The sequence below is a fragment of the Erpetoichthys calabaricus genome, chromosome 18 (genome assembly GCF_900747795.2).
Source record: "Erpetoichthys calabaricus chromosome 18, fErpCal1.3, whole genome shotgun sequence".
Lineage (NCBI taxonomy): Eukaryota > Metazoa > Chordata > Cladistia > Polypteriformes > Polypteridae > Erpetoichthys > Erpetoichthys calabaricus.
Window position 1 is genome coordinate 17,545,733 of NC_041411.2, and position 23,174 is coordinate 17,568,906.

Consider the following 23,174-nt stretch of genomic DNA (forward strand, 5'->3'; position numbering starts at 1 on the left):
AAATCTGCGAAGTAGAAACCATATGTTTATTTTTATATTGTCATGCTTGGGTCACAGATTTGCGCAGAAACACAGGAGGTTGTAGAGAGATAGGAACGTTATTCAAACACTGCAAACAAACATTTGTCTCTTTTTCAAAAGTTTAAACTGTGCTCCATGACAAGACAGAGAGGACAGTTCTGTCTCACAATTAAAAGAATGCAAACATATCTTCCTCTTCAAAGGAATGCGTGTCAGGAGCACAGAATGTCACATAGATAGAGAAAACAATCTCTAGCAAACAAATCAATAGGGCTGTTTGGCTTTTAAGTATGCGAAGCACCGCCGGTACAAAGCTGTTGAAGGCGGCAGCTCACACCCCCTCCGTCAGGAGCAGAGAAATAGAGAGAGAGAGAGCCAGAGTAAAACAAAGTCAAAAATCAATACGTGCCCTTTGAGCTTTTAAGTATGCGAAGCACCGTGCAGCATGTCCTTCAGGAAGCAGCTGCACACAGCCCCCTTGCTCACACCCCCCTACGTCAGCGCAAGAGAGAGAGAGAGAAAAGTAAGTTGGGTAGCTTCTCAGCCATCTGCCAATAGCATCCCTTGTATGAAATCAACTGGGCAAACCAACTGAGGAAGCATGTACCAGAAATTAAAAGACCCATTGTCTTCAGAAATCCGCGAACCAGCAAAAAATCTGCGATATATATTTAAATATGCTTACATATAAAATCCGCAATAGAGTGAAGCCGCGAAAGGCGAAGCGCGATATAGCGAGGGATCACTGTATTTAAGTTAAACCTGTGCAATACCCATTCATACATCCAGTTTTTTGGAGCCTTGTCACACCTGTCATAAAGTTCTCTACACTGAACATACACCTGGGAACCCCTTACTGCGAGGGAGCAGCACTACCGCCTCACTACCGTGCATGTTTAATACCTGCTTTAATGCATTTCATCCTGAAAATGATATCAAGTATATATCTTAGCATTCTAAGTTTTCAGAGAGCAGGAATATCATGAAGTGAATGGATTCTGTATGGTGATTGCTTCCGGGGCCTCCTCTAAGTGCAGAGGAAGTCAGTTTAAGAAGCGTAGTGATTAACAACTGGGTCGGGGAACACGACACAAAGCATTTAATGTGCTACATTAACTTATGACAGGGTTTGAGAAAATCTAGTAAATTAAACATTGATTTTAGGATGAAGTTTAGTTTACGACATTCTACTTTAATTATAAAATAAACTGAGAATAAAGTGGAAATGTCAACTTTAATCTCGACATAAGCGTCAAAATTAAAGTGGAAATATCGAGAATAAAGTCAACATGTCAACTTTATTCTCAACAAATAGTTTGTTTTTTCCTTCCCTATGTCCGTATTTTTTTTTCTTCACTGTGGCCCTAATACGCTTCTGTAGGGCTATACCACAAATGGCATTATAAATGCAAGTTGCAGTTTTATTATTTATGTATATAGCTTAGCTTGAAGCAAGGCCCATATTAATGCAGTCCTGCCTAAATGATGGTTCAGTTGGTAAAGATGTCATCACCAAGTTGCACTGGTTTTATTTTATGTTTATTTGAATACTGTGTAATGCACCTGGCCTTGAAGTCTTGAAGTAATAGTATTTTTACTAGAAGTTGCACTATTATTTATTGTTATTATTTATTAGTTTAAATATTATGCAGTTTAATGATGGAAAAGTTGTTTAAAAAGTCACTTTAACATGTCAGTGGACAGAGATTCTTAACATTAACAGAAAGTGTAGTTGGTTTACAAAAAATCTTTACTATTTATTCCTTTTCTAAGACATGTTCAGTGCAATACAACTTTTGACAACCACCTCTGGATATTTTACTGTCTAAATGCCTTTTTGGATGGTTGAAAATATGTTGTCAAAATTATAGTTTAAGTTGTTTACAAAATTTGTTTAATAAAAAGGTTCTATATTTTGACTGTATCTGTCATGCAATGTGATTCCTTCTCTTCATTAGTGCCACCCCCTTGAAAACTATAACTTTATGGGGCCATGCAAACCTGTATTAATACTTGTGTGCACATTAAAATATTTTTTTTGTACAATGTACAATGCTTATGACAGTGGAATAGGTTATTCTTAATAATAATTTTTTTTTTTTTAATAATAATTTTTTGCATTTATATAGCGCTTTTCTCACTACTCAAAGCCAGTCTACTGCAGTAATTGCAGTGGAAAATGTGGTTAACATCCACTCATGCATGGGGAAAAAAAATACCGTTGAATACCGTGAAACCAATATCATTTTGAAAAATACCGTGATATAGAATTTTTGTCATACCGTCCAGCACTAGTTTAAAGCATTGTAATAAAAGGAAAAGTAGAATTGTGACTGCCATTTTCTATTTACTTTAATGAAAAGTTCTGAGAATTAAATGGTTAGAGATCTTAGGTTTAAGAGTGGATGGGATGGAATCAGTAGCTGTCATTCAGAATTCTAAAAATGCTACAGTGTAATTATACACTATACAGTGGGGCAAAAAAGTATTTAGTCAGCCACCAATTGTGCAAGTTCTCCCACTTAAAAAGATGAGAGAGGCCTGTAATTTTCATCATAGGTATACCTCAACAATGAGACAAAATGAGAAAAAAAATCCAGAAAATCACATTGTCTGATTTTTAAAGAGTCCTGCGGTGGGTTGGCACCCTGCCCGGGATTGGTTCCTGCCTTGTGCCCTGTGTTGGCTGGGATTGGCTCCAGCAGACCCCCCGTGACCCTGTGTTCGGATTCAGCGGGTTGGAAAATGGATGCATGGATGATGTTTAAAGTATTTTTTTGCAAATTATGGTGGAAAATAAGTATTTGGTCACCTACAAGCAAGCAAGATTTCTGGCTCTCACAGACCTGTAACTTCTTCTGTAAGAGGCTCCTCTGTCCTCCACTCGTTACCTGTATTAATAGCACCTTGTGAACTCGTTATCAATATAAAAGACACCGGTCCACAACCTCAAACAGTCACACTCCAAACTCCACTATGGCCAAGACCTAAGAGCTGTCAAAGAACACCAGAAACAAAATTGTAGAACTGCACCAGGCTGGGAAGACTGAATCTGCAATAGGCAAGCAGCTTGGTGTGAAGAAATCAACTGTGGGAGCAATTATTAGAAAATTGAAGACATACAAGACCACTGATAATCTCCCTCGATCTGGGGCTCCAAGCAAGATCTCACCCCGTGGGGCCAAAATGATCACAAGAACGGTGAGCAAAAATCCCAGAACCACACGGGGGGACCTAGTGAATGACCTGCAGAGAGCTGGGACCAAAGTAACAAAGGCTACCATCAGTAACACACTATGCCGCCAGGGACTCAAATCCTGCAGTGCCAGACGTGTCCCCCTGCTTAAGCCAGTACATGTGCAGGCCCGTCTGAAGTTTGCTAGAGAGCATTTGGATGATCCAGAAGAGGATTGGAACAGGGAGTTTAGGTGTGTTTTGTAAACTGCAATCCAGATAATCAAAAATAGTTTTTGGGACTCTGCAAGCCACTTGGGCTCTTCCACTCAGCTCTCTAGAAAACATTTCTGCATGGAGCTTTTTTTTTGTTTTTGATTAAATAAGGAGACTGCCATTCTATAAAAAGAAAAGGGTAATCCCCCAACTGTCACAAAGCTGGAAGCAAAGTAAAAATTGTATTGTATGTTCTACTGTAAAGTTTTAACATCACAAGAACAACTGTGCCTAACCCAAGCCATGAAAATCATTCCAGATCTTTATTTATCCTCCACTGCACTACAGTTGGCATTACACACAAAGGTACTTGGTGTTGCCCAGGCATCCACTAAACCCAGACCGGTACACTGGATTCCCAGTAAGTGAAGCATGATCAATCACTCAAGAGAGTGTATTTTTGCCACTACAGTGTCCAAAGGTGGCGAGATTTACAAGCTAGCTAGCTGGCTGACACTTGCCATGGCACATGGTCATCACAAGCTTGACCACCCATGTTATTTAGGTCTTGACAAACAACAACTAGTTCCTGGGTCAGTCTGGAACTAAGCAAATGTAATAGTTTCAGCTGAGGTCTGACAGTTTTAACACGCTATGTGCTTCAGCACAATGCTGTCTTATTCTTTCACGTTTCTGTGGGATGCCACATCACATTTATACTGTGGCCTTTTCCACTTCACAGAAATGCCCTTTAGAGTTTTACTGGTGCAGAAATTCGACTAAGACATTTTAGAAAGGTACTACCTTTATACTGTAGTCATGTTGACATTACTGTACATCACATGGTTGATTCATGCATACACATATTTATTTATGTATTTATTTATTTGGCTTTATCCAAGGCGGCTTACAACATTCATGATACAATTGGTGACATTTCTTTTGGTTTTTCAATTGGAACACAGGCAGGACAAACAACTTGCTCATGGTCACAGTGTCAGCAGCGGGATTTAAACCCACAACCGACAAAACCTTAACCACCACACTTTCAAGTTTGAGCTTCCAATTAATGTCACACTCATTTAAATACATTTTTGATACACCAGGCACACAATACAAAGTATAAAAGAATGATCTGAACAAACAAAAGACAATCACATGTGCTAGTAGCTCACACAAAAAAAAGGATAAACAAGAGTCAATATAAAGGAGTAAAAGGTTAACCAATCAAACATACAATCACAAAGACAAAGTTTGATAAAAACTACACTCAAATGAGTCTCACCAATATTGATAATTATAAAGCACCTCGCCATATACTAAGCAACCATTGACTAGGGTTATGCAGTACACTGGTAAAAGGAAGGTACAGAAAAACCCAAATTTTAAAACAGAATGGCATCAGCATGTCAGGATTTTCGATACTAAAAGTATACATCAGCTTTCTCCTCAAAACTTCAAACTTCATTTCCATGATGGGATTTGTTCTTTGTGCGACTTACGCATATTGTTTTTCCGCCAGGGACTAAAGATGTTACCAGTATCCAAAAGTGTACTGTTTAGATTAGTGCAAGCAAGGGTCCTACAGATTAATGGGACAAAGATATGTACAACAGAAGTTGAACTTCCCACACCAAGTCACATGGCAAGTTACAGTAAGCTATGTTAGGCTAGACAGTCAATAACATGACAACATTAAATTGATGGGCATCCACTTGTATGACAGGGCAGCTCAAGACACCTCCATCCTATTAAGTCTTTATTACTGTGTGTATTTGCTTCAGTGTTTATAGTGTGAATACAGTCCAAACAACATCATGATGGACACAACCAAGGAAGGTTTATGCATTAGCTTAAAATACTAAACTGCAAAGTCAAACATCAAGAGGATAACAAATCAGCATTCCCATACACTTAATTTTGTGCAAACAGATTTATATTTAGCATACATTATGTTTCTCTGAACTAATCACTGGTGCCAAGTAAAACAGCTCTGCCCATATACAGAAACTCAAACAGAGGTCACTATGGCTAAATATTTATGGAAAAAAACTCTTACATGACCTAACAAAAGAAATCAAAATATGAAATTAAGAAATTTTCATGAAACTTATTTCCAGAACATAGTTAAGGGCTATATAAAAAGTGATCATACCACATATCTGCAACAATTTTACAAAACTACACAACACACTGCTGTTTATCCATGTTTGATGTGTTATAGTAAGAAAGCTGATCCTACTAACACTAAACTAATAAAGGAAAATTCAGCAACTGGAAGCTATACCCCATGCCCAATTAAATTACACAGTCTAAGGACAGCTCTCTGGGGAAAAAAACAAATGTTCAGAAGCAGTCCACTGGAGGACTTGACCCATGAACTCATACAATTCTTTACTTGATATTTTCTTTGCAGAAATATTTTAACTCCTCTGTATCATATACATTTTGCTAAAGCTGATGTCACATTATGCAACATCTTCCTGTGGGGTATGTAAGATTTGCAGACCACACTCACTGCTCCATGTCAAAATACATTACCATAAATTGAACCCCATGTCACAGTTACTGACTGAGCACTGATCTTCCAGTGCAGTCATGCTTGCTCCTTGCCTGACAGCCAATAGTGAGTTGCTTGACAGTGCTGGCACTGTATGGGTTAACATACTGTATGGGGAGTTCAGCTGCAGTCTAGGCACCTTTTTTTCCCCCCATTCTGTTTCAATACGTAAAACACATTAGACAGACAAGCTTCTCTTCTATCTGTGAGGTTCAAAACAAGCACATTTCTTATTCCTTGTAGCCACATTTTATGCATTGTACTTCCACGTGAGTATTCATTGGTTGTCAGCTCTACTGCACACACAGAATACCCCTTCAACTAAAGAGAAAAATCACTCCTGTTAGATTTTATTGAATTGAGTCACAGACTCAGTCATTAAGCACGTCACATGAGGTGATTGGCTTCATGAGTGCACACTACTGACTGCCTCCGATTCACAAAGATTATATAAATAAAAGCTACGACTGAAAAATTTCTGGAAAAGTCATGTAATGTGACATAAGCTTAACTCAAGCATCAAACCGATTTTTTTTTTTTGCCATTACATTTCCTAAATATGCTTATTTAAACTCAAATTGTGCTGAATAATGTTTTAAAAAGAACTGACAACACCTAATGCCACCTAATGTGCATTTTTTTACTTTACATTTATTGCCATAACACCTCTGAGTTAAAAATTTTAGGCACAGGAAATTGTTGGTTTGAAAATAAAACAATGCCTTCAGACAAGTCCGCTAAAATTCAAGTAAAGCACCCAAGATGAATGTAAAATGACCTACAGTATATCCATGAATACAAACACACACACATAACACCCCATATTTTCAGTACTGCTAGGATAACCTTTGAAAGCTGTACTTGAAAATGTCATTTAGGAGTGAATACACAGAGATAATAAAACTACAGAATATAAGTAAGATAACAAAATTAAGATTACTAAATCTGCATTCAATAAAGGGCTAGAAACCAAAACAATTGTTCAGGTGCTCTATAGGTTTTCAGCAACTAGCATAAAGGACATTTAGGCATGCATCACTGATGGTTTATGTTTGTCTCATAACTAAAGTCAGTCTGTTATCTTTGTTAACAATTAGGAAATCCTGAAACTTGAGAAAATGGCTCTCCTTTGCTCCCTCATATAATTTCACTTTTAGACAAAATTGTCATCTTGTCTGCATGGTTGCACCCTAATCTCAGAGGCGTCCCCAGATGCGATTCTGTCCAAAAACACACCATATCAAACTGAGCTTCACACTCCTTGATGAACAAAAAGGAAAACACTTTTTTTTAGCTTCTGAAATTGTTATATTTTCCAGGAACTTAACCCTTGCATAAATGAAGACATGGGTATCTCAAGTACTGTTTTGTTGTTCCCGCTTAACTATAAACAAAGAGACAGTCTGGCTAATTATTACCCATTTTATTCCAATGTAAGTCAAAACCATTCACAGAACTTGAAAAAACATGCAAAAGTTAAATAATGATAAATGACAAAAAAACAGTATTTTCTCACAACTTAATTAGTCATGTCTGCTCAGTTCGTCTCTCCATACCATCCTCCCTTTCTCACACAATCACTTGGTTGTTCCACCAGTCAGTCCATGCATATGTCTTTCATACATTCTATCAGTATCTTAGCAAAGGGTGTAACATTTCCAAAATGTTATGACAGCAAGTCTATAAAGTATGAAGATTTGATTTGAAGATGTGAAATTCCCATTGGGATTAATAAAGTATCTATCTATCTATCTATCGATTTCATAATTATAACATTTAATCGTGATAGTCCCAATTCTTGCATATTAATAGGTCCTTCAAGAACATGGATATTTCACAAAAAACAATTAGCAAAGGTACTTATATACTTGACTAATTTTCTATTTTTATGGAACAACAAAACCTACACTGAAATTTGGTGTTGTACAGTCGACCCTTGATATACGACCGGCCTGACATGCGAAACAACTTGGTTTACGACCAAAATTTTTGTTTTGAATTACGACCAACGTCTTGCGTTACGACCCGAATGCAGTCACGTGTATCCGCTTGTGCGACTGTAAACAAACAGCAGAGAGCATTTGTTAAGCGTCAGTCAGAGCCCAGATACATGTGTCTGTGGACGTAATTTCGGTCAGTGCAGTAATTTATATAATTTACAGTGATCCCTTGCTATATCGCGCTTCGCCTTTCGCGGCTTCACTCCATCGCGGATTTTATATGTAAGCATATTTAAATATATATCGCGGATTTTTTGCTGGTTCGCGGATTTCTGCGGACAATGGGTCTTTTAATTTCTGGTACATGCTTCCTCAGTTGGTTTGCCCAGTTGATTACATACAAGGGACGCTATTGGCAGATGGCTGAGATGCTAGATTGCTTACTTTTCTCCCTCTCTTGCGCTGACTATCTGTGATCCTGACGTATGGGGATTGAGCAGGGGGGCTGTTCGCACACCTTGACGATACGGACGCTTGTCTAAAAATGCTGAAAGATTATCTTCACGTTGCTATCTTTTAAAGTGCAGCTGCTTCCTGAAACGACATGCTGCACGATGCTTCGCATACTTAAAAGCTCGAAGGGCACGTATTGATTTTTGACTGAAAAACAAACTCTGTCTCTCTCTATCTCTCTCTCTGCTCCTGACGGAGGGGGTGTGAGCTGCGGCCTTCAACAGCTTTGTGCCGCGGTGCTTCACATACTTAAAAGCCAAACAGCCCTATTGATTTGTTTGCTAGAGATTGTTTTCTCTATCTATGTGACATTCTGTGCTCCTGACACGCACTCCTTTGAAGAGGAAGATATGTTTGCATTCTTTTAATTGTGAGACAGAACTGTCATCTCTGTCTTGTCATGGAGCACAGTTTAAACTTTTGAAAAAGAGACAAATGTTTGTTTGCAGTGTTTGAATAACGTTCCTATCTCTCTACAACCTCCTGTGTTTCTGCGCAAATCTGTGACCCAAGCATGACAATATAAAAATAACCATATAAACATATGGTTTCTACTTCGCGGATGGCTCTGGAACGCAACCCCCGCGATGGAGGAGGGATTACTGTATTTCGATAATTGCTAAGGAAGGAAGAGAAGGTAACGAAGGTAAAGAATGTGATCACAATCGAAACGAAGAAGGAAATTGTGTGGAAATTTGAGAGTGGTGTTCATGTGACTGATCGCGCTAATATGTACAGCATGTCGAAATCCACCATCTCGACAATTTTACAAAGAAAAGAATTGTATAGCTCCTTCAAAACAATAACCACCTTCCATTTCATTCTCCTCCTCCTCCTCCCTTCCTGCAAGCCAAAGATGTAAACTTAAATGGTGAGTACAGTATGAAATTGTTGTTTCTGGTAGGCTAGGCACTTTTTATAACTTTCTGGTTAGTACATTAGAAAAATTATTGTAGTTCTTGGTAAATTATGCACATTATACAACCCTTTTTTATTAAAAAAAAAAAGTTAAGTGTTGCTGTGGGAGGTTCGGAACACATTAAGGGCATTGCCATTATTTCTTATGGGAAAAACAGTCTTGACTTACAACCAACTTGAGTTACAACCAGCCCTCACGAACGAATTGAGATCGTAAGTCAAGGGTCCACTGTATATTTTATAAACACAAACTCAAAAATTTTAATCAACATTTCTTTATGTTAGAAAAAATATGCTGTTTTATTGGCATTCAGTCCCCACATTAATATTTCATAGCGCCACAGCATGTAGTGATAACTTGAAAGAATTGTACCAGGTCTGCACACTGTCATTTCAACCCATTGTTCCAGATAGATTGGCTCAAGGTTCTTTAAGTAAGTTGGATGACCACATATTCTCAATTGGAATATGGAATCAGGGCTTTCAGTGGGAAACTGTACGATATTCAATTTTTGTTCTTAAGCCACCGTAAAATTACTTTGGCTTGGTGTTCAAGATTTGCCTGTTGGAAGATTAACTTTTGCTAAAAGCTTCAGGTTTTTCTTCATGTTCCACACTTCAAATGACTCTCTTGTAGTATCAGCTTGCATTTTCTACCATCTATTACTGCTTCAATTAAAATAAGATGTACAGTCCCTGCTGATGAATAACTTCTACTATCACCATACTCAAGTATATCATAAGGTGTTTTGAGGCATAGACAGTGTTAAATTAACATCATACATCAGTGTGCTTCTTGGCTATCCCCAAGACGTACTTTGATGTGGTTCATGGCAAGTAATGGCTTATTATGTGCCACCCTCTCACACGAGCCGGTAGTAAGCATACCTCCAAATATGGTTAACTAGAAACCCCTTTATTCAAGTCTCAGCTATTGTACTCTATAGCTCATTCAGAATGATTGCTTGCCTTCTTATGGCTTCTCACACAGTTCTGCTTCTTTGTAAAGAGAATTTTAAGGGAAGATCTTTTCTACACAGGATCTGAGGGGTCTGACATAGCCTCCAGTTCCTGAGAAATGGACCAACAGTGCCTTGTGGCCTATCCAAACATGTCAATATTGCTTTGTATTATTTTTCCCATGTATGTATTATTTTTTTAACTAACCTGTTTGGAATGTTCTTTACACTTCATTTTCATGGTCTTGAAATTTACAACACAAATAATCATTCCTTAACTATCAGGGTTTATCCAAAAAATGTGTACGTTTTTATTGATTCACATGTGGAAACCACTTTTCCACATGTATGACAACTGTGTACTTGTTAAGTAACTGTTCACTGACTGTGTAAACGCAGAGCATCCAAAGCCCAGAGACTGAACCTGTATGCAAACAGCATTTTTTTTAATCTTATCAATATTTCTTCTAACATAATGTGATATCATAGTAAAAAAAAAATTTAAGCTTGAAATAAAATTAGCACACATTGCAATATAGCATGTTATTCAGTAAAGTTAAAGAACTGTGCCTGAATGCTTATACATTGCATTATACACTGCAAAGCAGACATGTCTGTTTAACTATACCACCAAGATCCAAAATGTACAGCCCTTTTTGTCACTTAAATATTAAAATTATGAAACTAGAACACATGTGAACAGTTAGTTCAAATCATCAACATGATAACTTGGGTGATAAATGTTTTCTTATGACAAACTACAGAGGAAATCAAGAAAAAAAAATTCAATGAGGAGGGAAAAAAAAAAAATCCAAGTAATTTAAATATTTGCAAAAAAGAAAAAAAATGGTTCAATAATGAAGATTGCGCACAATTCTCAACTGAATGTTTTTACCACTCAGGAACATCAATCTAAATTTGTCTCCAAATGGCTTAATAATTCTTCCCAAGCATAAATTATATTTCTGTCCAAGTAGAAACTTTGCCCTACCAAGAACAACGGCACACAAAAATTAGGTACATGAGGAAGAACTGGAAATACACCTTCAAAGGACTACACAAAACCAAAGCAAAAACTACAGAATAAAACAGGAATTTTAAAAAGCCTAAAATATAACTAGTTTACCAGATTGAGCTAATTCATAGTTTAAAAATATGACAGTTATATATGAAGTTCCTATGTTGTCCCCTACTTTATGCTATATTCACTATTTACCACCCTACTTCTGATTAAGGTCTAAAATGTCTAGAAAGCAATGACTGGGATAGTACACAAAAGGTGTACCTAGCAGAAAACTGCAAGTTCAGGCGTTGATTGTGAAGATGAAATTACAGTTTACACTAGCAGGACCGTAATTGTTGCATCTCCATCTAGAATTAGGTGCTGCATAAAGGTTGGGCTGCACAAGGCTAAATGATTATTGAGCATGCCAGATGAACTGACATCATGCTGCTAGTCCAGACAAACAAGTATTTAAAGGATAAATAAACAGAGGCAGGCAGAAAGTGGAATTGTACCTCTTACATACTTGAGAACAAGCATGTAGGGCTGACAAATCAATATATGATATTTTTTACTAGCTCAAGTTCTTACACAAGAACACCTAACACCACCTAGCAACAAAAACTACTTTTTTTCCCCCATTCTAATTACTATAGTTAACCCTAATTAAAATAAAATAAAAAGCAACACATTGTGACAAGACTAAAACTGAAATATCTTAAAGGGGCCACTGGTGGAGGCTCAAAGGTCCTTGCAATCAACTAATGCACAAAGAAATGCTGCGAGTGAGAAGTATTCAAATTAGATTTAACATTCTCCATTAAAAAAAACAAAATCCCACATTTCAAAAAGCACAGACATCACCTATTATAAGATTAAGATAACTGCACACTGGGATGGTATCAATGCAAAAAAGCTGCCTCCCAACACAGTACATAATAAGCCAACAAAGTGTGCATATAAAACAATTCAAATAAAAATAAAGCTTAAAAACACAATATGCCTTTACTTCACTTTCAGTCTGCATTTCTTCCGATGGTCACCCTGGTTGCATGCCCATGAACAATGCAACAAATATTTAACAATTATACAATTCAAACTCTTCAAAAAAAAAAAAAAAAAAAGGGACATACGGACTTAACAGTGCTACAGGCCTAAATAATTTTCCAATTATAAGATAGCTAACTACCAACTGTCCTGTGCCAAACTGTGAGAATACAAAAATCAAGTTTTAACAAGCATATTTAAGGAGTGAATCAGAACGTGACCTAACTTGGCATGTAATTTGTAAGCTGTATGTTCAAAAGAACAAAAGGCTGTACCATTCAGTTAATAAAATGACAAAAAAAGTTTGACAAGGCTTTAAAATAGTAAGCTGACAGACAAGCAATTTTGAAACATACTTATTGGAATCATTCAATACATCATTGTACAAAAACATTTTAATAACTCTTGGAAAAGCAAATGAACCAAAATATACTGCCTACAAAAATAATTATATCCTTGCAGCACACAATGTAAACAGACTCAGAGAGACTTGAGACAAAAGAGACATATGAACCCATTTAAAATGAAGATTCATTCTCCCAGAATGTGGGGGTTGATTAACATTCATTGCCTGCTGGAATCTGCCTTCCACTAATACTCTGAATACCAAGGGCACTAATTTGCACACAGAAGGCAAGAAGTTCAGATAAACTAAATGACATGGAAGTAGGTTAGGAGGAAACCAGAGGAATTGCACAACTGCACAAACATGGCAGATTAATATAAAACTGAAACAAAAGTTGAGAGGTGGCAAAAGTCATGCTTCTTCAAATTAATCAATCAAGGTGAGTCCAAGTGTATTCCTGCAGCAAAAGGCACTAGACAAGCAGTAAACCAGGATACCAATACATTGCAGAATGTGTACAAACAACATTTCAATTCACAGACATCATTTAAAGAGAAGATATTTAAATTGTGAAACTGAAGACAACACTACAACCACACTAATGATAATGAAAAGCCCACCATAAAGTACATTTTATCCAGTTTTAGAAATCAAAGTTGAAACGTTATTTTAATGTATACTTGGATCACAACTTTAGTTTCTCCTATAGCATCAACTGGTTGATCAGCAACACCTTAATGTGACTAACACTGCCTTTGGAACCTATCTAAATGGCAAGTTAAGCTAATTTTAAACATAGGCCTGGGGCAAACTACAAAGATTTCTTTTAGCCTAGATAAAAATAACTGTACAAGAAACATGATAATAAAAGAATGTAAATAAATAGAAAGGAATAAGGTTGTATAATTTAAAATAACTTTTTGGAATTTATTACTACTTATTATTTGGTTGACACCTTTACCCAAGATGACATACAACATTTGTTCTTCCAATAGTAGCACAGGCAGGTGAAGTGACTTGATTATGGTCACACTATGTCAATAGTAGGTTCAAATCACACAACCTCATGGTTTAAAGTCCAATGCCACACTGAATAATAGCAGGACAATACTAATGGCAACCAATTAAAAGAAAGAATAAAAGGTCACACAAGAGTTGGAAAAAAAATGTCTGCACAGAGAAAACACTACAGTAATAAAAATATTACACTAAATTGTATAACAACTAGAGAAACCTTATTTAATTAGATTCATAATGTTTACATGAAACTAATTCCATCATTTCAAATGAATTAGAGATAAAAGGTTGATAATCACCAAGAAATATCCATCAATATTCCTAGAGATGTCTTTGCCGCCATGAATCTTTCAGGATATGTTTTGACTACTATCATTAACCTAATTGCTCCATCACCCTTCACCCGAAAAAGTGACCAACAAGCATCAAGTTCACCAATGGCCTACTCCAACAGTATTACACCAAGATTCAGATTGACCAATTCAACCTAGGAAGATTAACTTCAATCACTCTCATGCTGCTTTAGCTGTATCTTTTGGGTTACTAACACTAAATTGTGTTGATAAGAATTATTTATGAACACTTTGAAATCACTTAGGCTTTTTGTCTAGCACCTCCTGACTCACCAGTATGAGAACACCCCCACATATGATTATACCTTTTCACAGGTCTTGACATGTAGTTATGCAAGCTTTTGAGTTTTTGGGGTTCTATCAAACATTTTGGTCCTCTAGACCCAAAAAAGCTTAATGTATTGGCCATTTATGACCATGTTTTGCACAAGAAATCACACCATTATGATATAGACCAAACCAATCTTTTAACAAAAATGATCAGAAGAACTTGGCAGTGTGCATACCACATCAGACCCAAGGAGCTCAGGTTGGTGGCAGGATTGGCATTCCAGCCACTGTAAAAAAAAACTCACTGTTCCACTGTAATAATAATAATAATAATTCTGTACATTTATATAGCACTTTTGTGGTGTTAAGGTGTTGCACGCTGCACTTGGTTCCCAATTCAGGTGGTTCATCGTGTTGTGGGTGCAGCAATGTGCCATCAGCTCATCTTCCCACCTCTCTAGCCCTCTAAAGGGCCACTTTCAGGTTGCAAATGGCAAGGTTCAAATATAAACATGTGGGGTATTGTTTCAGACCACTTCTAATTTATTGGTTACGAAAATGTTGTTCTGACACTTTACTAGGGATCTAGCCTTCTATCAGAGATTGAAAATTGACAAAATTCTATTACAACTGAGAATATTTAGACTTCACTCTAAATACACTTTATTATTTCAATTTTTTTTTAAAAAATAAATTTATGAACACCTAAAATTAGGGTATCTTATGCTGACTCAGACTTTCTTCTACTATGCCAGCTTAGAGGCCGTGCTTTCATCAAACAATACTGTCTTGAAGCACTAGTTTACCGCCCCCATTACTTTTCTAACACAACATTAAACACAGACACTGGAAGTTGAAGGGTTTTAACAAAGTATGCGACTGTGGAATTATGAAATGTAAGACATCATAATTTCAGTAACACATCTGCTTAGAAATTGAACATGTGGAAAAATTATTTTAAGCATGTTGCCTTCGTGCCAAAATAACTATAATGGGAATAAAATGAATAACATATACATTTTAAAAACACACCTAAGAACAAAACAAAATATGTACATTGACAAAAGCAGTAATTTGCATTTTCAGTAACAAATGTTTCAATAGGTTTGGAAAGCACGACAAAACAGAGAAAGGAACTCATGACATAATATAGTACACAACCTTATACTACACGAAACACGCTTGGGGGCGATAAGTAAACTGAGGGGAGTTCAATCAAACTACAGGCAATAAACCCGTGGCTTGCTGAATTGTGTCCAGTAAGCGCTAACTGGTGGCCCTATGAGAATCGCTAACTATTCTCATCTGACTGATCGCAGCCTCCTAACCGCCACCATGCAGGGTCACCCTTTCCCTCGGATAGTCGCAGGGGGCGCCTCAGCTCGGCCATTCAGCTCCAACATAATGCCGGGGATAGTGGAGGCCTTCCTTCGGCAGCCTGTCCACCTACTATCAAAGCCACCATCTTCTCGCCGTTTCCACGACAAACCTTAACACACACGGCCGGGCGGCACAGTCAGCAAGCCTTGGCATTTCCATTGCACCTGCATATACGAGTTCCAGCCTGCCTTCCGTTTCATCGAAGTTGTGAACCTATTCACCTTCACATTTGAGCCCTAGCAGTCCCAACCTTTCGCTGGGCCCCGGCATTCTCGTCTCAAACTGGCCGGCCGACCAGTTCAGTCAAGAAGCACTTTCCTGTCGTACCGAGCGAGATATTTATTGATGAAGGGTAGACGCGTCTGCAAATTAAAATAATAATAAAAAAACAAGCTTACCAGGAATAAGTTTGCTCCGCCATGTCACCGAGGGAGACGAGCTCTACGGCAGCAGGCAGGGTGTGAGTACAAGGGAGGGAGGGAGGGGGTTTTCTTGCGTATCTTTGGAAATAAACCCGTTTTAACCGAGATTCTGTTATTTAATTCCAGTTTTTCGACAACAACATGGCGCTGCTGCTCGCAAAAACAAAAAAATGAAAAGAGGAAAAAGCCCTTGTGTGTGCTGCTGTTGTTGTTGTTTTTTTTTTTTCCTCTGCGTCCCTTCGGCTCCCGTCGTGTCGCAGTATCCGCGACGAGAAGCTCGGGACTCCCGGCGTCTTACAGTCGATTTAAATCCATGTCTTTCCTGTGTTTTCTTCTCCGTTTAATCGTTGTTTTGTACGGGATCCCGCAAAGCCGCGCAGCTTTGTTTTCAATGGCCGGTGAAGTGGTGCTGCTGTAGGCGGCGCGCTATCCAGTGGGGGGGGACTATGCTGTTGGTATTGGTGCGTGCGAGGTGCTAGGAGCGTCTGCACGCGTGCGCGCCGCGCCGATCGGAAGAACCCGAACGTGAGGCACGCAGTCAGATAACGTGCGCGCTCCCGCGACCCACCTTTCAGTTGCTCGGTAGTGGTAAAGTCCGAGTGTTTTTCAGCGGTGACCACGTTGAAAACGAGAAAATGAAAAAAAAATCACACACATGTATTCGGAATGTTTTATCAAATGGTTATTTAAGTTATATGACTATCTTTCAACCTTTTGACGGTTTGTATGGTTCGGCGTTAATTCGAACCTGGCAGGACTCGTAACCGCCAAGTAGCGTGAGTTCACCTCCGAAATGGCTTTTTGTTTTAACCGTGTCTTGAAATGTGCGTATTGTTTGAAGTCGTTTACTATAGAGCTGGGCGTTTTCAAAACGTCCCTGACTTCCATTACTTCTTACTTGAGCGTTCAGCTGCGTAGACTGACAGCCTCTTCAAAGTTGTTTGTTGCCCTGATTTTGCGTAGTTAGATTTCTGGGAACACGCTTTTCTGAACTCATGGGAAAAGGTTAGGTAACTTTAATATTTATTTAGATGCATGCAGCAGGAGAGACATTAAAATCGAAGCTTCAAAAATACCGCATGAAAATATCAGTATGTAAAATTATCTTCATTAGGTTCATAATAGTCGACGTGTATACAATAATTAGAATACAGTATTAGAAACATCTTAACGAGAACAAGCTACTCAGACCAACAAAGCTTGCCCATCCATGGCCCTTAATTTCTGTAAAATATCATCAGATTGAGTTTTGAAGGACCCTAAAGTCCCACTGTCTACTACAGTAACTTATTCAATGTACCCACGGCTCCTAACGTTTGTGTGAAATTTACCCTTAACAAACATCCAACGGTACTCTGGGGTCCCAAAGGCAAAAAAAAAAAAAACACCATGAGGGCCTCCAACTCATCCTGCCCCAACGGGGTAAAATTAATCATTATTTTAGTGGAATGTCTGTTTTGTAAGATTAACAGATAAAACTGTATAAACACAAATACTTTTTATAATTTTGTTAAATTTCAAAACCATACCATTTTCTACGCCTGCTTAAACCTAAACAGGGTCATAGGGTGTGCTGGAGCCCATCCTAGCTAGCACAGGGCACCAGGCAGGAACATACCGGGTGCCAGTCCATTGCAGGGCAAACACATACACCGCACATTCACTAGGGACAATTTAGTATTGTCAGTCTACCCAACCAGCATGTCTTGTGGCTGTGGGAGGAAACTGACACATGGCACTCACGCAGGGAGGACCCAGGATGTGAACCCCAATCTCCGTGACAGCAGCCATTGTGTTGTCTGCTAAAAATCTAAATACTGTAAGTGAAAAGTAAATAAACAGCAAATAAATTAGTGGAGCACATGGTAATAAAAATAAATACAAATTGAACATTACACATTGTACATGGCTGGGGGTCAGACCCGGCCGGGACACCTGGAGGGACCGAGAGGTGGCATATTTATCCTCCGGGCCACGAGCGAGCAACTGCCCTGGAGCAGAAGAGGGCCACGGAAGGGGAGCAGGGAGGCTCAAGTCCGTGGAGGCCTGTATCCACCGCCAGGGGGCGCCCCAAGCCTCATGGAGCACACGACTTATTTACTTCCGCTACACCCACGGAGGACGATCCTCCCAGGGTCACCCGGAATGGTTCCGGGTTCTCCTGATGCTTCTGTCACACCAGGAAGTGACATCAGGCAGAGCACCTGGAGTTCATCCGGGTAGGAATAAAAGGGGCCACCTCCTTCCTATCAGTGAGCTGGAGTCAGGAGCAGGATGAGAGAGAGAGAGAGAGAGAGAGAGAGAATGAATGAATGAACGAACGAACGAACGAACGAACAGGTGGCCCAGGAGAAGGGTGACTGGGGCTAGAGGCACTGTGAGTTGTGCGGGACTGTGTTGTGTTGTGGAGAAGAAAATAAAGAGTATATTTTGTATAAAGATGTGGTCTTCGACTGGTGGTGTCTGGGCAAATATCACAATTGTAATATAAATAAATAAAAGCACATAGAAAAACAAAAAATGGCCTGTAAAGATATTACTGAAACTTTTAAAATCACTGTTTGCAGGTTTTGGCTGTTGTAAGTGTGTCAGTCCTATGCTTCAGTTGGATTCCTGCAGATTTTTCGTTGCAATGGGTATTTATACACACGGATATCTTTGGAGGGGCCCTAGGCAATTGCCTGCCTTGCCTATCCTGTTGCTACATCTCTGACGATGTTCCTAACTCTTTTCATAATTGTAAACCCTTATGTCATGTCCCTTCTTAATTTGCTTTTGCTTAAATTGAAAAGGTTCATCCCTTTTAATCTCTCCCGAAAACTCATCCATTCCAGTCCTGGGATCAGCCTAGTCACTCTTTACTGGACTTTTTCTAGCACTGCTATGTCTTTTTTGTAACCAGAAGACCAAAACTGCACACAGTACATCCAACTTCACTTGTCTACTGTAATAAAAGGACAAGTGTCTGTGTGTGTTTATGTATCTTTGTGTCCTTCCAGTTGCTAGGGTAAGGAAGAGGAATTTAAAAATTGACAAAACATAAAAGAAGGGGCAAAAAAATCAAAAATGATAATAAAAATAACAAAGACCTAAAAATAAGAAAATTTGATCTTATTTGTCTGTTTTGTTGTCTGACGTTATACTACAGCAGCATGGTAATGACTTTCTTACACCTGCTCGGGCCAAGTGAATGAGGTTTGTAGCTATAATGCTAAAGACTGATAACTACGTATGGTGGGCAGAGGATGTGTGAAAACAATGGGAAACCAAAGCCCCAATTGGACAACCCATGTATCAAATATTACTGTAAAACATGAGGTCTACGTTGATTACTTAGATTTTGAAACAGTCTTTGAATGGTAGCACAGCTAGTGCATTATAATGCTTAAGTATAGCCTCCATTGACTTACTGTATACTTAATACATATAACCTGACATTCTTTTAGCCAAATCCTCTGTGACTCCCCAATCTATCTCATAAGTTTCACTTGCAAATTTTAAAACCTCACAATTTGTATTCAGACCTAACATTTTTTACTTCCTACTTTTATTACCGTACATGTACTGATATTAAATTTCATCTGGTACAAATCTGCCTAAGCCTGTATAGTTATATAGATAGGAACTTTATTTGTCTCAAGAAAGAAATTTGGCTTTTTACAGAAACTTATGAATAAAAAAAATAAATAAAATACACATACACACACTATGCCCTGAACACACATCAGTATGATTAAAAAGAAAGATAAAATCTGATTTGTCAGTTGCAGTTACTTGCTGTCCAAGTCCCTCTGTAATGATTTAACAGATTATATATTTCCGGCCAATCCATCTGCAAACTTAACCAGTTTTTTGATTATATTCCTGTTCAGATCAATTATATCTATTTAAAACAGCAGCAGCACCAGTACTGACCCGTGAAGTCCACCACTCTTAACATCACTTAATTCTGATATGCTGCCTTGCATCATAACCCTCTGATTCCCAAGTTTAGCCAATTCTTCACCCATCAGCACACTAAGCTGGACTCTCACTTCTTTTTGTTTGATACCCAACTTCTCATATGCTACTCTATCAAACATAAATAATATCATATGCACCACTCTGAATGAGTTTGCTCTTGTCTTCTGTAATGCAGCTTAGCTTTGTATGTGTCTTTGTTTGTCCATTCATTCATTCATGCATGCATTTATTCATTCATTCATTCATTATCTACCTTCTTCCCAAAACTGAACTTTATTACAACAGTGGCTACCTCTGTTCCATAAGGCCAACTTTAATAAGTGAACTGTACTTTTTATAATACTGTTTACAGGGTATACAGTATAATTACAACACTGTCAGGTTAAGTGGCTTACTTGTAGTAACATAGTCATTTGGTGGGACTGAACCTGTAAAATTGTTATTTACAGTCCCAACACTTTGGTTACAAGTGAGTGACTCTGCCTGTGAGCGTGCTATCTGTCCATCAATTTTCAAGGCATTTATTTTAACATTTGTTTTATAGTCTTTAAAGTTTGTGCTTCATTTGTTATCCCTTGTATAGAATTGGTACTTTAGAGATGTTACTATTTCTTATTCTCTTTGTAACAACGGTGGCAATATTTAATTATAATTGTAGAATATAAATTGTGCCAAACAGCAACTGTTTATTCACTTTCTGTTCCCACTTATCCGATTAAAGGCCATGAGAGTCGTAGCAAATTTGTGCAAAATCAGGCACAAGACTCAACACAACCCTGGGCGGGATGCCATACACAATATATCATGAATTGCAAAGTAGATGTGCTTTTAGTTAGTAATAAAAACCACTGTTTAGGGATAAAAATATTGTTGGAAACAATAACAGCAAGTGAAGCAGTCTGATACCACAAGTATCAGATCTTCTTTGGTGAAATGATAAAAAATGGAGCAGTGGTAGTGCAGCTGCCTCACAACAAGGAGGTCAGAGTTCATGTCCCAGGTCTACCCTGCATGGAGTTTGCATGTTCTTCCCATGTCTGTGTGGGTTTCATCTGGGTGGTAGGTTTCATCCCACAGATCAAAGATGTGCAGGTTAAGTGGATTAGTGCTGCTAATCATCCTTTTTCAGGTGTTGCTCCTGCTATCCAGCTGTCCCGTGACCCTGCCCTGAATAAGCAAGTTAGGAAAATGGATGCATACATGCACTAATTTGGCGTTGTATTTATTACAATTGGTAGTATTTAATTGCAGATTTGTCACAGACATTGTCAGAGCAAGACAGGCACACTTCATTTTCTTTCTCTCATTATGGCGACATGCACTTCTTTAGAAAACACATTTTTCTGAGTCAGTTAGGTTGTAGATTTTAAATCCTGAGGAGCTGGGTGATCGTATTTAATCACTGTGTGACTATAACACAAAAAGAAAACTACTGTATGTAACATTGAGCAAGCAGAAGGAATCTATCATCATCTTAATACTTTCAGAGTTTTTGTAATTGTTACTTTAAGAAAATACTAATTTTACATAATCTATTTGAATATACAGTATATTAATGGTGCTATCCATACAAATTGGCTCTACATTAAACAAACAGTCCTGTTTCCTCCTACATGACTATCTTCGATTACAAGGTGTTTAGTGTTGACTGGGGTTTGTTTTTTGAGTATTTAAGTGAATGTTACTGAGATCTTTACCTTCAGTTTTTAGTGGTCCTGTTGTTTATTTATTAATTATTTCCTGTGCCCAGTGCCACTCCCACCCTGAACCTGGACTGGACTAAGGAAGTGTGATACTGATATTTTATGTTATGTATCTTTAATTGTAGTTTTTGCCTAGTTCGATATGACATACTGTATGTTAATAGGTGGTTTCAATGCAGAAATTACAGTTGAGAATAGGCCTGTGCCCTGCTGTCCTCAACCAGACAGTATAAACAAGGGATTAAAAAGGCTAGTAGGATGGTGTGTTCAGTAAGTCGAGGGAGGTTTTAAATAAGCTGTATAATACACTTGAAGGGTTACATGTGGAGAGCTGTGTGCAGCTTTGGTCATCATGTTATAAGAAGGACATAACCCTGCTTGAAACTGTTCAGAGAAGACTTACTAGACAAATTCCCAAAATGTGAGCTATGAGCTATGTAGAATCATTAGTGACAATGAATATTTTCATATTAATTAACAAAAGATTAAGAGGATTCACTACTAAAGTACAATATAAGGAAATTAGACAAATTTGCTCTGGCTGTTACTTTAACCTAAGAACTTTAAGAAGGACACAGTGGCACAGATGGAAGCTGCATTGAGTGCGTGTCACACAAATGTTAGAAAATATGCGGAGAGAGAGAGAATGCAGTAGATGCCTGGGTGTAATTTCCTCGTAGTGTTGTTGGAAATTTGCACTTTGTGGATCTTCAGATCTCCACTTGATATTATTTTTATCCATCCATCCATTTTCCAACCCGCTGAATCCGAACACAGGGTCACGGGGGTCTGCTGGAGCCAATCCCAGCCAACACAGGGCACAAGGCAGGAACCAATCCCGGGCAGGGTGCCAACCCACAGCAGTAAATAAATTTATGCAGGACAGAAATCAAAGCTGGAGTGTGACTTACATAGTGCCATTATGCTCGTGTGCACTGACCTTTCAATATTAGTTTCATCCCTAGAATCAGTCAATCAAAAAGAATGTTAATATAATTAATTAATGCCAAACTGGTAGGCCTATGTAAAATCACAATAAAAAATATATCACACAGCCAACAAAACATTCCACTATAATTTCTAACAGGTCGTCACCTAATGAAGATGAGGGGTATTTTAATAGGAAGTGTGGCCCTTGCAGTGCAGTGCATTGTGCATTTTAATTTGATTAATTTGCAGTACGTCACATGGACGTCTGAATTTTTACTCACAGTTTCTCCAATAAAAGAAAGCAATTTTATAAAAAAACACAAAACATGAGAATGGTGCATTAAATACCCAGTACTCTCCATTTTTGTTTACATAACAGCATGATATTAATGACAGCATGCAATAATTATTATATCATCATAGGCAGAGCAGCCTGTAA

At 38.2% G+C, this 23,174-nt stretch overlaps 2 protein-coding genes across 2 annotated transcripts in view; both read right to left on the reverse strand.

Moving 5' to 3' along the window:
- The window catches only part of sppl3 (signal peptide peptidase 3), a 59,760-nt gene extending 43,125 nt beyond the window's left edge, over positions 1 to 16,635 (reverse strand). Inside the window, exon 1 of the mRNA XM_028825097.2 lies at positions 16,116 to 16,635. Coding sequence (XP_028680930.1) covers positions 16,116 to 16,138 — 23 coding nt within the window. The 5' untranslated portion in view covers positions 16,139 to 16,635. The remainder of the gene's footprint in view (positions 1 to 16,115) is intronic.
- Positions 1 to 23,174, reverse strand: part of pop5 (POP5 homolog, ribonuclease P/MRP subunit) — a 270,905-nt gene that overhangs the window by 161,454 nt on the left and 86,277 nt on the right. The window lies entirely within an intron of this gene.